Source organism: Equus caballus, chromosome 25 (genome assembly GCF_041296265.1).
Source record: "Equus caballus isolate H_3958 breed thoroughbred chromosome 25, TB-T2T, whole genome shotgun sequence".
Classification (NCBI taxonomy): Eukaryota; Metazoa; Chordata; class Mammalia; order Perissodactyla; family Equidae; genus Equus; species Equus caballus.
In genome coordinates, this window is record NC_091708.1 from 33393240 (window position 1) to 33410392 (window position 17153).

The window sequence follows — 17153 nt, forward strand, 5'->3', positions numbered from 1 at the left end:
GCCATACTTTTCTGTTTCTTTGTATGCCTTGTGATTTTTTGTTGATAACTGGACATTTGAATCTAATATTGTGATAAATTTGGAAATTAGAGTATCTCCCTTCCCCAGGGTTAGCTATTTTTTGTTATTGTTTTCATTTACTGTTTTTGCTTTTTCAATTGTAGTAGCCTGTCTCTGTAGTGAGGATCAGCATAAGGGTGAGCTGAAGGTCTTCTGAGGTCTTTTCTGAGCCTTTTCCTGGGCGTGTGTGGTCATTTACTAATTTTCCCCATATTGCAGTTGTTTTCGAATATCTTAGTCTTTAATATGTGGTCCCAAAGGGGAGAAAAGGGAAAAATAAAGGGAAAGAAAAAGGGTACTGGCCTGTTAAATCCCCTGGAAGTCACTTCACCTGGAGGGGGAGGGGCTTGCAACAATGGGAGGAGATGCAACAGCAAAGGCTGCCTGCCTCTTTGTCTGCATCTCTGTGATCAGAAGCAGTAATCAGTGATCAGAGCACAGATCCCCAGTATTTGGAGGACAGGGTCCTTTTGCCAGCGCAATTATTGTCTGGGTGGGGAGACAGATTCTTGGTGCTTTCTACTCTACCATACTCCCAGAATCCTCTTCACTTGGGAAGCATTTAAAAGCCTCCATGCCGGGTGGCCCATGGCTGAGTGGTTAAGTTCCAACACTCGACTTTGGGAGCCCAGGGTTTCGCTGGGTGGGATCCTGGGCCCAAACATGGCACCACTCATTAGGCCATGCTGAGGTGACATCCCACATGCCACAACTAGAAGGATCACAACTAAAATATACAACAATGTACTGGGGGGATTTGGGGAGAAAAAGCAGGGGAAAAAAGGAAGATTGGCAACAGTTGTTAGCTCAGGTACCAACCTTTATAAAAAAAAAAAAAAGTCCCAATGCCCATCCCATGCCAACTGAATCAGAATCTCTGAGTTCAGAACCAGGCATCCATAATTAGCTCTCCAGGTGATGCCAGGATGCAGCCAAGTTTGAGAACCAGCGCTGTATGCCTCCTACAACTAAGAGACAGTCATGACTCCTAGGGGCTACTTCGGATTTTGGAGGCAGTGTCCCACACACGACGGTATCCAGCTGCCTCTCATTTGCCTGACAAGTGTAAAAGCAGTGAGCTTCCAGTGGGACCCTGAACAAGAGAAAGCTCTCCAGCTGGTCCAGGTTCCAGGCGAGCTGCTCTGCCACTGGACTCTTATGACCAATCGTATCTTACACCGTTCAAAGGGTCTGAAGATGGTGGATGAAGACTGTGGCTAGCCTTGATAGAAAACTTACCGCGGAGGCCCACGGAATTCCAGGGCAAGGAAGTACCCCTTGAGCAGGTAACCATCCTTTCCTCCTTTTAAATAGAAGTTACTATAATTCTTTCCCGTCTTCCTTCCTTATCTCTCACTACTGACTCTAGTGTGTTTGAGTGTGAGCTAAATGTACCATTTCTTTACAGAGTACAGAATAGTCAGAAGGGCTTTCTAAGGGAGAAAGGAGAAATAATTATTATCTGGAGATGATTGACTCTGAGAAGCCTGGCCCTGTGACATTCTGTGGAGTCTGTGGTCTACTATTAGGAGAGGGGGCTGTGCATAATGTTTTTGGACCATGGCAGCAGGGAATATTTTAGCTATGTGGAAAGAAGTGATTGACAGCCAGACAGCTATAAGTGGAATGTGGTAGACACCTTTGTCTTGCAACAATATGTCCTTCTCTGAGAACTGCCTCATAGTGTAACCCACCCTCCGATAAACCTACCCCATGGCACAGCTGCTGGGCGCATGAGTGGATGCTGTGCCATTTGGGTTTTCTTTTCCAGGAACTTAGCGTTTTGAAGGAAGAAACCCTGAGTCTGGAGTTGGTTGGAACTGGGTCATATTGGCAGACCTTTAGGGGAAGTTCACAATTTTCAGTTCTTGAAGCCCTTGAACTTCTCTGGCTGTTGATCATGGCCTGGTTGTGGTGATGTGCTGATAAATTTTTATACAACTAACTCGTAAAAAGGAAAGACAGAAAGGAAGGGAGAGGAAAAAGAGCCCTGATTTCTAGCATTCGCTGATTCCCATGGTGTAAATCCTCCCACCATGGCCGATATCAAGCTACCACAGTGAAGTCATTGAACAGGGAGTTGGGAAGTATTGTGTAGAGTAGGCTCTCACAAGCAGGATAAGCCAGCTTCAGGACACCACTGTCTGGTTGTCAGCTTGGCGTTGTATTCAGTGCAGCTCTCCAGTAGCCTCTCAATAATCTCCCTTTTGGTTTAGACAGCTCAAGGGGATGTCTGCTCCTTGTAACCAAAATATCTTTAACTAAAACACCTGGCTAGCATGACCACCTTTCCTTCTGAACAATTACAGTCAATTCACTAAAAGTGTGTTCCAACTGTGGCTGAGTTCTCACAGCCACATACTTTAAATATTTATAGCTATTTTCATCTATATGCAAAATTCCTATCTATTTATACAAATGTGCAGTCATCACCAGGTCTAAATAAGAATCTTTTTAATCCCTGCAGTTGCTTAGGGTAACAGCGTTGTTTGGGGACATTTCTTCCCTCTAGTGGCCGCTATAGGGAACTACTTTTGTTTTAACTGCAGGTTATGGGAGGACTAAGGCGAGGTGAGCTGGAGGCTCTTGATCCCCGTCAGGGATTATTCCCAGGGTACAGAAAGTGAGGATTATGCATATTGGCTCCCCCATGCTTCTTTCTTAATGAAGTCCAAGGGAATTTTACAGCAGGGTTTCTCAACCTCATCACTTGACATTTTGAGCCAGATAATTCTTTATTGTGGGGGCCGTCCTGTGCATCGTAGGATGTTTAACAGCATCCCTGGCCTCTACCCACTAGATGTGAGTAGCATCCCCACCCTGACTTGTGACAACCAACGATATTTTTAGACGTTGCCCAGCGTCCCGGGGGTCAGGGCAGGGGGGAGGGAGTGTGCAAAATCATCCTGGTTCCGAACGACTGCTCTACACTGACGAAGCCAGCGTGTCCCAGGCATCACTGGCCTTGAGCAGCACCGAGCCTGGGAGGTTATGGCACCAGGTTAGAGCCTGAAGCTCAGGCTGTGACTCCTGAGTTCCCATACCATGTACTACAGGAGGAAAACTTCCAGGGACCAGATATTAAGGCATCTGCTTTGTAATAGGACAGAGTCCACAATGAAAGTTAAAAATTTTTTAAATTCAAAAAAGCGCTTCTTATGAGGCATAAGAGTGGGTGTGATGATTGATTGATTCATTCATCTAGTAGATATTCCTTAAGCAGTGCCTCTGAGATAGGTGATGTAACAGGTGCTGCAGCTGATGCAAAAGCAGACTATGGTCCTGCCTGTAAGGAGCTAACAATTCTAAAAGGGTTCAATGGGGATCTTTGCAGTTATAAGAGAAAGCTCAGCTCCAAATGGCTTAAACAATAACGGGACTTTATTGGCTCACACATTTGAAAAGGCCGCAGGCAGTGCAGGCCTTTGGTAAGGCCAGTGTCTCAGGGTTGTCATCAAGGACTAGGTTTCCTTCAGTGTCCCTGCACTTCCTGTCCTATTGTCAGCTTCATCCTAAGGTTGACCTCCCTTGTGGTCACCAGAGGTGTTAGCAGCTCCCAGTGTTACGTGCTTCCTCACTTCCTGAGGGGACCTGAGATTCACCTTGATTGGAATAATAGTTTATGTCACCTGCCCACCCCCAAATCAATCACTGCCTCTGAGGATGGAAAGTGCTGACTGGCGTAGCCTGGGTCACTTGCTCCAACCATGGCACCAGAAATGCACCACAGAAATCACATGGACTCCATAAAGGAGACCAGGCATAGCTGGGAGGGGAGAAAGAGAGCCACAAATGCTGGGCGAACATGGAGTCCTCAACCAGCCAGAGCGCTCACTGGGTCTTTGCTGCTTTTCACACAGGCTCTGCCAGATGAGTTCATCCAGACCCAAGGCCTCGGCACCATTTGCGTGGGTCTCCAAGAGTCTTTAATTAAACTCCTCTGTGCTTTACATCTGCTGCTTCTCCCTCCGAGACCTCATACCATCCGCACTCCTCACAGGGATCTCCTCTTCTTTCAAAGCTCAGTTCAGACCCAGCCCCTCTGAGGCCACTTCCACCTCCCCACACAGCCTTCCCTCCTCCATGCTCCCTCAGCCTGGAACTTCCCTGGACCTTGTATTGCTCAGGGTTCATTTGTCTGCTTCTCCAGCTTGGTTCTGCGATGGGTTTAGACCCACATTCTGCTTCTGAAGAGTTTTTGTTCTACTCAGTTCTCTCTTCAATGCCTAATAAAGGAATTGAGTTGTTTGGGGTGATTCCTTTGGTGTCCTCAAATTTGAAAAACAAGATGATTAAAGAGTGTGTGTGTGTGTGTGTGTGTGTGTGTGTGTAAGTAAACATATGTGAAAGAGAGTGAGAGAAGCAGACTAGACCTGTGGAAAGAGCAAAGGATTTAGAGTGAGGCGACGGTCCTGGGTTTGAATCCTAGCTCTGCACCTTATAGATCTGAGGCTTTGACAGTGGGTCCCACTTAACCCTGTTTCCTCTCCAATAAAAAGTATGCATTGTATGTTAAGCACTCATGCTTTCTATGACATCTCACACTTGTGAGTATGCTCTCATGCCTGTGGTATTCACTTACATAGGTACCTTTTATAAATAGTACATTTAATATATGTAAGTGTCGCCGTAGCTGTAGTACCCTCATTAGTAAATCACATGGTGACTTTGTCTGGGAGAGATTAAAGATGAGTTACTCCAAGAAGGACCAGAGAAGTCAGGCCCTTCTAGCCTTAAAGAAACTTCTCCCCTTCCAGTTGCGTGTGACCCCTAGATTAGAGGTGGGGTGGAAGGAGGAGGCATGGCTGCCCCTTCCACTCGCCCTCTCTGCCCAGTCAAGCCCTCCAAGGCACTGCCTTGGCGTAACAGCTCAGTGTGAGCCCATGGGGCTTATATAAGGCCTGCATGCACAATGTAAAGAATGATGACATTCTTTTATTCTTTTTACATGATCCATTTTAACTAATTTACTTTGGAATAGGTTTAGTGCATAGAAAGCGGGAAATAATACAGGCCTGGGAACCTATCTAGTTTTTAAAATATTAATTCTGAGGGACTAATAACCCCCAGATATGGCTATGACATTGTTTTCTCCCTGTGCCCTGCTGCCCCACCCTAGGGCCTTTTCCCACTGGTAGTTAATTACTTTCGTGCATCATCACTTTGGAAAGCTCTACATAAGCATTTGTTGTTTTAAAAGTTTGGGAATCTCAACCATGTCCTTTCTTTGTAATAGTGGATACATTTATAGAAGGACATGAAGACTTTTTCGAGTCTTAAAATTTTAGATTCTATAGTGGACAATTCTGAGCATGTTTGGGAGAAATTGCACAATCCACGACCAGACCAGAATATACTGAAAAAATAATTTATTCAATTGTAAATCAGGAATTTTATTTCTTAAAGGTTTAAGAATAACTATTAATGAGATTTTGAGTTTGTCCATTTGGGATTTAAATTTAAAGGAATGAAAAAAATCAAGACTCCACAAAAGCAAACACCAACCCTTTTTCTCTTTTCTTTATGATAGATCATTTCTTTGGTTCAGGATCATTAACTCTCCCTACTCCAGAGTGGATCCCAGAAAACTTGAGTTAAAAACTTTTATAAAGTCTATTTTTTGTCAGCATTTTCGTTGGTTTTGTTTTGTTGCTGGGTTGTGAGATTTCGGGGCAAGAATTGAGTAGGAGGCACAGTAAAGCGGTAGAGAAAATGTAGGTTTCATTTTATCAAGGAAGCTCATTGTGCTGAACATCAGGCCAGTGCAATGACTCTTCAAATAAATCGCTTGAAAATGGAAACAAATGTTCTAAATTGGAACCCAAGCAAAATATAAATATACCTGCATATGTAAATGTTGCCTCCTAACTTCCTTTACATTGAATTGCCTAACTTTAAATAATATGTAGGACTTCATAGCTTCTCTAAGAAGGGAACTGAATGTTAAGCTGTTCAGTCGTGAGGACTGGGTCTCCGACTGCCATCCCCTCTACTTGTGATAAAAAGTCAATTAACCATTTTATTGAATGCATCTGGTTGTTACACTTCAGTAGCGCAGATGGAGCAAGGAAAACCAAGAGGTCACTTGATGGGAGGGCTTTTCCTCCGCTGCTCTCTGTGATGTCAGCCCTCCAATTGGGGCATGATGGGCTGAGGGACCCTGAGGGCTAGAGCAGGTGGTGTGGGACTTGCTGATGACTGATTGTCATGAAGCCCAGGTCAAGGAAATGTAACTCCTTGCAAGCCTCTTCAATCCACTGCAGTCCTTTGCCTTCCCTGACGCCATCCACTTCCTCTGGCCAAGGATCTGAAGACATAGGTTACAGACTTGGGCAGACTGAATGTGACTTGAGCAAAAGAAGAAGCATCTTCCATTCATGTCGCCACTGCTCTGGGTGTTGTGGGGTCGAGGAGGCTGGAGAACACCTACACTGCCTCCCATTCAGCTCCTGGGACCATGCTGTGTTTAAGTGCCAGCCCCATACCCTGTGCCCCTCTGAGGTGGCATTGCGCCACCATGATCAGACCCTCTTTCCACTCTTTGATATTCCATGGCAAACTCAATTTGAGGCTGTGTTTTCACTTTATGCTGAGCACCCACTGGCTCATTCAGATTCCCTGTGACTCCAAAGATACACCACCATGGTATCCATTGGGAATCTCCACCAATCCTTCCCACAGAAACCAAACAACATCCTGATGAGAAAAGCACATGGACTACAAACGGCCTGCAGCAGTCTGCTACTGAAACCATTTGAGGCTTGCCAAGATGGACTGTGTCCTTACTGAGAGTTTTCCTGCTGCAAAGCAACTCTATGTTGCTTCAGACTCAGCAAAGACAGGAAGGTATTGAAATCAAGGGGAAAACCCTTGACAATTCTATCTTCTTGCCCAACACTTCCCTGAGCACCTTTTTCTCCAGTACATTATCTGGCACATGTAGAGTGTTTCTGGCTTTTCTTTGCCCGTGACAAATTCTTTTTGGCTCAGCTGATAGTATTTCCCCAAACCCAGAATAGATAAGAAATCACTGGGAATTTACATCTGATCACCATAGGTTCATTCTCCCATATTACAAGGCTCAAAGTTACAAGGAGGAATAGTATGTACTTGCCATGTTGGTGTTTTGTTAGTATGTTTCTTTAAGTTAAAATTAAGTGTTACTTTTCTGAGGAAGTAGCCAGAATGATACTCTCTCAAATTCAGACACCTACTGGCACGATTTAAAGTCAGACATTATTTCTAACCAAATTATACTCTTTTGTCTGCCAAGATATCTTGACAACCTTAATTTCTGAAGGCCGGCCTATATGATAATCCCAGCAATATTCTGGGGATAAGATTTTAGTGGGTTTGTTGAGAAGAAAATACTTGTTTAGGTGGCTTTCATCATGCCACTTGGCTTCTATATCATTTTCCTTGTCCTGGAGGATTCCCTTGAAGCACTCCTGGGTGATGTTTAGAACCTGAATGGGTGTTCCTCCAAAAATGGCTGCGTGGTAATAAAAATCCCCCTGGCCGAAGGGAATGTATGCTGCAGACTCCTTCCGCCTCTCGTAGGTAAACTCATCAGGATCTGCCTTGTACCACCACGCCTGTAGCTGAGCCACTGACTGGCCCAGCGTCTCCACCCCAAAGTTGCCTTGGAAGACCTGGTCTACATCCATGCAGAAGAGGAAGTCGACTTCGTGCTGGATGTGGGCCACAATGTGGTCCCCAATAGTCTTCATGCGCATCATGCTGATGTCCTGCCACCTCTTCTCAGACTTGATCTCAAACACTTTAAAGGAACGCAGAGGACCCAGCTCTATGAAAGGCATCCTGGAGACATCGTCCACCATGATATAAAATATGACTTTGTGGCCAACCATGAAGTATTTATTAGCAGATGTTAAGAACTCCTCCAAGTAATGCTCAATGTATCTGAAACAAAACAGAAGGGGATCAATGGAACCTCTGGGATTTCTGCAGGAGACTACGTGCTATTCTAATCATCTCATCTGCATTTTGCAGTTTAGGAGAGGAATGGTTTTTCCCCATCCCAGACATGTTTTCATGTGGAGGGACATCTGTTACTGTAACATTCCTGGCCGCTCTCCACAGAGTCACTCAACTTTGAGGAGTTGGAGTGATGACTCTGCTGATTTGGAAGGGTGACTGGGCACATACAATCCTGCCCAATTCTCTCTCACTCTCGGAAGCCGGCCAGTTGGAGAGAGTGTGTGTTCTCAACTGCTCTGGGCCTTACAGTGAGCTTAGTGGTACAGGCCCTACTCCCACGTCCAGAGGCCTGCAGTTTCTAGTGCTGTAGGTGCCTGGATGCCGAACTGTTTCTAATTCTGTGGTTCAGTATTAGGAGGCCAGGGCCTCCAGCCTGCAGATATAAGCCACATTCTCCAATACCAGCTTTAAATGTAATGACGGTGATATTTACTATCATCTGCCTTACTTAGCCTCTTGTCTTATTTATCAGTTGGTTCAGACTTTGGGCAGGCAAAGAGGGGTGCTGTTTTTTCCTCAGCTTTCTTGAGTTATAATTGACCTATAACATCGTGTAAGTTTAAGGTATACAAAGTGTTGATTTGATACACTTACATATTACCAAATGATTACCATCATAGCATTAGAAGCACCTCCATCATGTCACGTAAATGCCATTTCTTTTTTGTGGTGAGAACGCTTAAGATCTACTCTCTTAACAACTTTCAAGTATATAATACAGTATTATTAACTATAATCGCTACGCTACATATTAGATCCCCAGAACTTACTCATCTTGTAACTGTAAGTTTTTACCCTTTGACCCACATCAGGGAGTGCTAGTTCTTGAGCCTCTCTCAAAAACCCCAACCTATTCCCTTAATGTTGCTACTGACCTATCAGATGCAAGGGTGACGTGACCCTTGGATCCTTTGGGGATGCATTAAGCCTAACCATTGCCACTTTCTCCTCCTCTGGGACCCAGAGATTGGGTTATGGGACATGGATATCCTTCTGTATTACATATTCACCCTGTTAGCCTCCCACTGGTCACGCAAAACACCAATCCATTGTCCGGACACCACCATTATAAGATCCATCCAAATACTAGGGCAAACAATCTCTGATTTAACCTTATTTTAACTATTTTTTCCCTTTTTTAAAAATAGATTTTATTTTTTAGGGCATTTTTAAGTTCACAGCAAAACTGAGCTGAAAGCACAGAGCTCCTATATACTCCCTTGCTCCTTCCTGTGTCCCACATCTTCCCCAACTATTGACATCCAGCACTAGGGTGGTACATGTGTTGCAATGGATAATCCTACATTGACACATCATTATCACCCCAAGTCCATAGTTCACATTAAGGTTCACTCTTGGTGTTGTACAGTCTATGGGTTTGGACATATGTATAGTGACATGTATCTATCATTATGTATGGTATTATACAGAGTATTTTCACTGCCCTAAACACCCTGTGTTCCACCTATTCATCCATTCTCCCACTCCTAACCCCTGGCAACTACTGATGTTTTTATTGTCTCTATACTTTTGCATTTTCTAGAATGTTATATAGTTTGAATCATACTATATATCTGTAGCCTTTTCAGATTGGTTTCTTTCACTTAGTGATATGCATTTAAGGTTCCTCTGTGTCTTTTCATGGCTTGATAGCTCATTTCTTTTTAGTGCTGATAATATTCTATTGTCTGGATATACCTCAGTTTATTTATCCACTCACTTACTGAAAGATATCTTGGTTGTTTCCAGGTTTTGAATTATGAATTCAATTACACGTAAACCTGCTATAAACATCTCTGTGCAGATTTTTGTGTGGACATAAGTTCTCACCTCCTTTGGGTAAATACCAAGAAGTACAATTGCTGGATTGTATGGTAAGAGTATGCTGAGTTTTGTAAGAATCTGCCACACTGTTTTCCAAAGTGGGTGTTCCATTTTGTATTCCCACCAGCAATGAATGAGTGTTCCTGTTGCTCCACATTTTTGTCAGCATTTGGTGGTGTCAGTGTTTTGGGTTTTGTCCATTCTAAGAGGTGTATAGTGGTGTTTTAGCTATCTATTCCTTCAAAAACAATCACATTGCTGTCTTCTGTAACCCAAGCTACACACTATCTTGTAAAGCCATGGAGATCAGAGAAGAGGAAGGAGTAGTCAGATGGTTTAACACAACTCATACAAACTCCAGGCTCACGCTCAGGAATGTGGACTGAGTTTCATTTGCTGGTCACACTACTGGCCAATCATAAAGTTTTGTGAGTGATAATAACTGGCACTTCTTTTTGCTTGTTGGTAGCTGCTTGGATTCCCTTTCTTTACTACAGAAATAAAGTGTGCTTTTAATGTTGGCCTGTGGAAACCCAAGCATTTACCGTACTGATTCTTTAAATGGAGAGAATGTATCTGAGCAATATTAAGAGGGACTTAGACAAGACTCTGTGGCTGGTGGGCAGGAAATTCTTTGGTGCTCTGGAACTTTAAAACAATCTATTGTGCCCTGAAGCTTGGGAGACAATCCTGGGAGGAGCGGGGATGGGAGGTTTAACATTGTTTAGACATTACAGCACTGCTGTTGGCTCTGTGCCTTGTCAAGCAGAGCCAACATCACACGTCCGACGGGTCCAGATCCACTCCTGCGAGCATCTACTGCCGCTGAGCTCAGTCCTCTGCTGCCGCAGAGCTCAGGGCACAGGGTTTTCACCAGGACGCGCGATTTACAGTTTAGCTCTGCGGAGCCGCAACTGGATGGCTGAAGCCAGTGTGCAGCAGGAGCCAAAGGTCTGTTCTTTTTGGAAACACCAGGATCAAATCAATCTGCAATGTGCTGGCTTGTCCCCTCTCGCGCCAAAGGATTAGGTGAGCTGAGCATCAGCTCCTGACTCATAACAGAACGGGTTCTTCTAGTAAAAACGTCAAAACCCCACAGTCACCCTTCTCCATTAGAGATGACACCTAAGCCTCTGGGATCAGTGCAGTCAGTGACATTAGGACTTGATTAGTATGGTGACAGCAATGACTTCTGGGCTCTGGGATGGAGAACGAGCTTAGGAGCTCATCAGATCTTCACAGAGCTCTCCTTTGGGCCCTACAGTGGGCAGAGCTCAAGCTCAGATCAACACGGGCTTTCAAGTCTCTTTGTACCTGCAAAGGGATCAGCTCTCTATGTGGCTTTCAGGAAAAATACAGATAGAAAGGCCCAAGGTGTGTAGGTGGGTGGGGGGAGCGATGAGGAAATAGGAAAATTGAACTTACGCATTGGTTTTGGGGAAAAAAAAATTTAAAAATTCACCAAAAGAGCAAATTGGCTTATATTTTAAAATTAATATTACAGCTACTAATGTCAAGTAAGAATGATTGCAGTTTTGGGAGAAACGATCTGAACTAGGAAATGGAAGCTGAAAAAGGGACTTCTCCAACCTCTGGAAGAGGCGGTTCTGGCCAGCCAGATCTCCGGGGGCCGAATCTTCCAGGAGAGATAGGTGGAAGGGGCCTGAGGAACCCATGGAGGAGTGGTCAGCCACGCTCCAATGTGGAAAACCACTGCACTTAAGTCACCTTTGCCGAGAACCTGCTGTAAATCCTTCTGTCCTTGGTCCTGGGTCTTGGGAGCGTGGGAGAAAGAATGATGCACATTTGGGCTGTCTAATAGCTGGCATTTTTGGAATTTCCAGAGAAAACCATGGATCGCAGGGAGGGAAAGGTGATTACGGGTGTGCTGTAGACACCGGGCTTGGCAGGTGCTGGTCCAGGCATTTTTCCCTGCAATCTGGGACCCTCACTTCAAGGTGGGAAGGAGTCGACCCACCTACTATTGTTTTGTTCTCAGCCTTTGGGTTCTCAGCAGAAATGGGACTGAAATGGTTGCATTAAAACATTCTCCTATCTAATAATTCAGACAAGTCATAAGCACCCTCCTAAGCCAAGGGGGCCCCTCACAAACATTTTGACAGTGAAACAAGAAAAAGCTGAGGTCAGTTTTATTAGTGACACCTACCTTCCGACAGCAAACACCGTCAGACCCACGGTAATTTTCTGTTTGGCATAATAATTTTCTAAGATGGCACTGTTGTAAGTGCCTTCCCACACGACCGGCGCCTTCCATTCGGTCACCGTCACAACCTCTGGGCGTTCCCTGGTGATGAAACACAGAGAGCCCCATGAGTCGGGACAGCTTTGCTGAGGTTGGGCAGTGAGCATCTATGGAAAATGTGGGGTCAGCTACGATTCGCGGTGACTGCCCTTGCATCCTGATGGTAGCTTAACTCCAAGCATTGGCTGGGCAGTGTGACATCTGCAGGGGCAGCATATTCTGGATAAAGGACAGGAGGCTGTGGCCTAGGTGCCTCTGAGGGCTGCCTTGGGGCCCTTATGGGGACCTTGCATTTCATACTGTCTGTTCCCTTTCCTGATCTCTTCTTCCTCCTAAACCCCTCCCCCTATCTCCTAAGCCCCTTACTAAGCTGCCAGCGGCATCTTTGGGTGTTGTGTATCCCTCTGGGTGTCATCTGAGCCTAAAAAGGTCCTAATCCTTGACACATGGGGATGAGAGAGTGACATTAGAACAGAAAGGGGAAAAGCTATTTTAATTTGCCTTTTGCCAGAAAGGGATGGCTGGGAAAGAATCTGGTATCAGGGCCTGACTAAGGGGGTTCTGGTGTTATTATTCATTTTACAAACAAGGAGACAGAGTCACTCAGGAAAGAAGCAACTTGACAGAGGCCCACCAAGGCCAAGGCTGGAACATGGGCTTAGACCCTCTCCTCAACGTCCTTGCTTCTTTACTAGGACCACAGAGCGGGGAGGGGGAAGCCTGCCTCTGCACTCCCAGCACTTGAAAGGGACTTGGCAAAGCCAATACAAACACAGGAAGCCACGGAAGAGCAACAACAAGCAACACACTATACAGGGCAAGTGCAGAAATGCTGAGGAGCAGCTGGGGCCCAAGAGAGGGTGGAACCCAAGCAGGAGGGCATGGCGGAGCCTCAGACCTGACCCTCATCTGCTCAGGAAGTGGGTGCATTTTCCCCCGTGGGATGCAGCAACTGAAACACTGTCATTTAGATTCAAACTCCAGCACACAGGGGCCTGGTCCCTGCTAGGCATTTGCTTGTACTTCATCCACTGCGGGAGAAGGCCAGACTGGGGCAAAGTCCTGGGGGTCCCCATTGGGTCCCTGCTGGCTGTACACATGTGGCCCTAGTGAGGCTGCCTGGGAGATGTTGGCAAATAGATCAAGAGGGCAGGTTTTCACAAAGCTGCCCCTATACATCAGCAAAGCCCGGGTTTTCCACAGTGAGGCTGGGCAAGGCTGAGTCAACCCCCACCTCACCCCGGCCCCAGCCCCAGAGTGGAAAAGAGCCTCAGTAGACTCGCCCTCATGCTTCCTGTCCCTCTGTCAAAGCTCTGCCTCCAGTTCTTGAGCTGGCTCTGCCCTCCTGCCCCAGCCCTGTGCTCAGTTTCCTGCCTGCTTCCTTCCCCGCACAGCTGGACTCATCTCCAGAGATGGGGAAGGCGGACCCTCTCAGGCTGCTCTCCTGGCCCTCCCCATCTTGTCTGGAGTCTCACACTGAGACTCAGCCCTGCCCTCACTCCCCAGATGTGCCGGCTGTACAGAGGACAGCAGCTCTTGCTTTCCTTCAATCATGAAAGAAGCTGTTTTGGACTTTGCCCCAACCTGTGCAAGCCCCCTTCACCTACACTTTCTCACTTCGTCCTTGCAACAGCCCTGCCATGTATTATGTCCATTGTACAGGTGAGAAAACCAAGGCTCGGAAAGGCTTGTTAACTTGTCCAAGGCCACACAGCTGGCCACTGATGATGGTGACTAACATACAGTGAGCACTTCCTGTAGAACCACGCAGTCTGCTAAGGGCTTCGCCCTTCAGAGGTGCGGGCTATTTTGATTCCCATTTTATCAGTGAGGGAACTGCAGCACAGAGAGGTTAAATAACTTGTTGGAGGTCAAACAGCTTGTAAGGGGCAAAGCTGGGATTTGAACCCAGATAGTCTGACTCTGGAGTCCCTGCTCTGAGCCGCCATCCTTTATTGCTTCTTATATTAATATTTACTTGCTATGCTGACGAACCTGGGGTTAAAAACCAGGGTTGTCATCATTTCCACTCAACTCACCTACTTCGGTATTTTTATCAGGGCAGAATGAGAAATGATGATCTTGTATTTTGTTTTTAGAAGCTTATGTGATGCTTTAAGTCACATAAAACCCCCAGCTTTGTTGAATGACAGGATTTCAAAACCAAAAATACACACACACACACACACACACACACCCTGCTATTCTTCCATAACCAACGTTTCTGAACTCGAACTCTCCCATGTATTGTCGCCTCATTCACTGCAGTCCTTCGTTCCAGCCTGTGAAGGATCTCTTGGTAGTTCTGACCCAGCCCGCTAAGTCAGCCTAGCTAAGTCACGCAGCTGGTTGGAGCTGGACATTTGGTAAGAAGGTAATATTATTTGAAAAAAAGGAAGAGGAAGAGGAGGAGGAAAGGAAGGGAATAGGTATACTATTTAATACCTACAGTGCGCAGGGCTAAGTACTTGACTCTCATTCTCTCTTTTAATCCTCACAACCATCGTAAAAAGTGGGTGCTACCATCACCTGCACTTTACAAATACAGAAAGTGGGAGCAGAGGGAAGGAGAAGCGAACTGTGTCTTCTGCCACTGAGTTTATAGGAAGGGCCAGCCCAGGGCCCTCCATCCCTCGCTGCACATTTGCTAAGTTCCTGCTCTGTACCAGGCCCAGTGCTGAGCACGGAGATCAGAGAAATGGGACCCCGTCCTACCCGTGAGAATCCCACAGTCCCCACAGGGGGTCAGCCTGCTCCACACTCCTCAAATGCACGACCACTCAGTCCACATCTTCTAGAAAGACTGAGTCAGAAAACCAGTGTCCAGTTTGGTTACTTGGCTGGGAAGATGCCTTCAAGCAGGAAAAAAAAAATAGCAATATCAAAAATTAATGTTTAATTAAAAATTAAAATGTTCTATTTCCCAGCTGTTAATTATCAAATTCCAGTGGCAATTCCAACATGTCAGCAACCTTGACTAAGAAGCCAGACGGCAGTCTGAAAAAGCAGGTGGTGGGGACGAAGGGGTGGGGGCGGAGGATGAGATAGAGATCGGCTTCCTGCATGAACCTCTGCTCAAAACCCAGAAACCACTCCCCCCAAAAAGTGACAGAAAGCAGGCTGCACACGTGTAACGGCTAGCTGTTGCCAGTGTCAACTGCCAGAGATGTCCCAGGTCACCACAATGGGGCTCTAAAAGGAGGAGAAAGTGCCAGGAAAGACTTGAAGCTGCCCAAATGCCTTCCTTCCAAGCAAGACACCTACCGTGTTATGCTGGTCTGTGCAGCTCCACCAGCACAGGCCAAAGGCTTCCCACAAAATAAAAGGGCCTCCAGAACCAAAACACACACCTACCTAGGTTATTGGTGGCTTTTTAATTTTATGTACTTATTTATGGGTACATTGTGGTCCCCAAGGATTGGGTAGAGGAAGTGTTAAAATTCTGTGAGTCAGGGGCCAGCCCAGTGGCACAGCAGTTGAGTGTGCACATTCGGCTTCGGGCAGCCTGGGGTTTGCCGGTTCGGATCCCGGGTGCAGACATGGCACTGCTTGGCAAGCCATACTGTGGTAGGCATCCCACATATAAAGTGGAGGAAGATGGGCATCGACGTTAGCTCAGGGCCAGTCTTCCTCAGCAAAAAAGAGGAGGATTGGCAGCAGATCTTAGCTCAGGGCTGATCTTCCTCAAAATAAAATAAAATAAAATTCTGTGATTCATGCAGCAGGTCAAAAATGATGTGGAATACATACAATGCTGTCTGATGTGGAATACAATAAAGACGTGGAATAGAATATTTACTGAACTCCTTCTGAGCAGCAGCATGCTAGACAGTGATCCAGCAAAGAGCTGATGACAACATGAACAAGGGTGGTGGCTGTGGAATGAAGAGAAGGTGATAATGTGGGGAGAATCTTGGAGGAAGAGTGAACAGAACATGTTAATGAATTAGACTGTGGGGTGGATGGAGGAAAAGGATGAATCAGAGACGTCTCCCAGGCTCTGCCTTGAAAAGAGAAAGGAGAAGAACAAGAGTGGGGTGGAATGGAATCCATTTGGGTCATGTGAGACATGCAGAGATGTCAACCAGGCAGTTAGATACAAGTCAGGGCTGTGAGGAAATCTTTGGGCTAAAGATACAAATGTGGATGGTATCTAATACAATGGAAATGGATGAGAGCACATTGGAAGATGGTGTATAAAGAAAAGAGATGAGGATACTGGACTTAACCTCTGCAAACTCTAATATTTGATGGCTGGGAAGAGGGAGAGATACCTATCAAGGAGACCGAGAAGAGAGAATGGAAAAGTGGAAAGAAAATTCAGAGGATTTGGTGTTATAGAAGCTAAGGGATCTTGAGGTGGAAATGTGACACGATATACTGTAAAATGTTTTAGGTGGTTTACAAGAAAGGATACATTTATATAAATATATTTATTTGTTCATTCAATCATTTATCTAATCATTCATCTATGCAGGAAATATACTTTGGTGCCCTGAGAAGGTTTAGATTTGGTGCCGCTACAAACCAATATTCTTTAAATACCTGGTCACCATTTGTTTGGGGGAGAAGCTGAACCATGCATGAGGGAGAGTGGAGAAAGTGACAGCTGGTGGCTGTGATCTTTCTTCTCTGTCTCCAGTAATTCAGCCCTGGCCCCACCTCCTAAGTCCCTCTCAGCAAAGCACAAGTGTCACAGTAAAAGTGGGCCACCCTTCTTAGAAGGGAGCTTAGTGGAGAGGTGTCAAGATGGCGGCATAGGCAGACTCTGAACACACCTCCTCCCACAGACACAACAAATTTACAACTATTCTGGAAATAATTACCCCTGAGAGAGAACTGAAAACTGTATAAAAAGAACCCCCACAACAAGGGACAGTCCTGACTGAAGTGGAAGAGGCAGAAATTCCTTTCTGTAGAGAAAAAAAAAGCCACCTTCACAAGCCACAGTGCTTCACATCTGGCCAGGAGCAATCTTACAATATGCAGCATTCCCTGGAGGAGC

General features: G+C 45.7%; 1 protein-coding gene and 1 long non-coding RNA gene across 16 annotated transcripts in view; one reads left to right on the plus strand and one right to left on the minus strand.

The window, feature by feature from the left end:
- Nucleotides 1-4316, plus strand: part of LOC102150413 (uncharacterized) — a 97143-nt gene extending 92827 nt beyond the window's left edge. The window contains exons 4-5 of one of the 2 annotated variants that reach the window (XR_011432587.1): nucleotides 1053-1346; nucleotides 3921-4316. This is a non-coding gene — a long non-coding RNA (uncharacterized lncRNA). The remainder of the gene's footprint in view (nucleotides 1-1052; nucleotides 1347-3920) is intronic. The other variant, XR_001379793.3, reaches the window with a different exon arrangement.
- A 1098-nt stretch (nucleotides 4317-5414) lies between these two features.
- Nucleotides 5415-17153, minus strand: part of GGTA1 (glycoprotein alpha-galactosyltransferase 1 (inactive)) — a 71578-nt gene continuing 59839 nt past the window's right edge. For 10 of the 14 annotated variants that reach the window (XM_023628788.2, XM_070251406.1, XM_070251409.1 and 7 more), the window contains 2 exons: nucleotides 12053-12190; nucleotides 5415-7983 (listed from right to left, as the gene is read on the minus strand). In XM_023628788.2, coding sequence (XP_023484556.2) covers nucleotides 7290-7983; nucleotides 12053-12190 — 832 coding nt within the window. In that variant the 3' untranslated portion in view covers nucleotides 5415-7289. The remainder of the gene's footprint in view (nucleotides 7984-12052; nucleotides 12191-17153) is intronic. The other 4 variants (XM_023628789.2, XM_070251414.1, XM_070251415.1 and 1 more) reach the window with 1 other exon arrangement.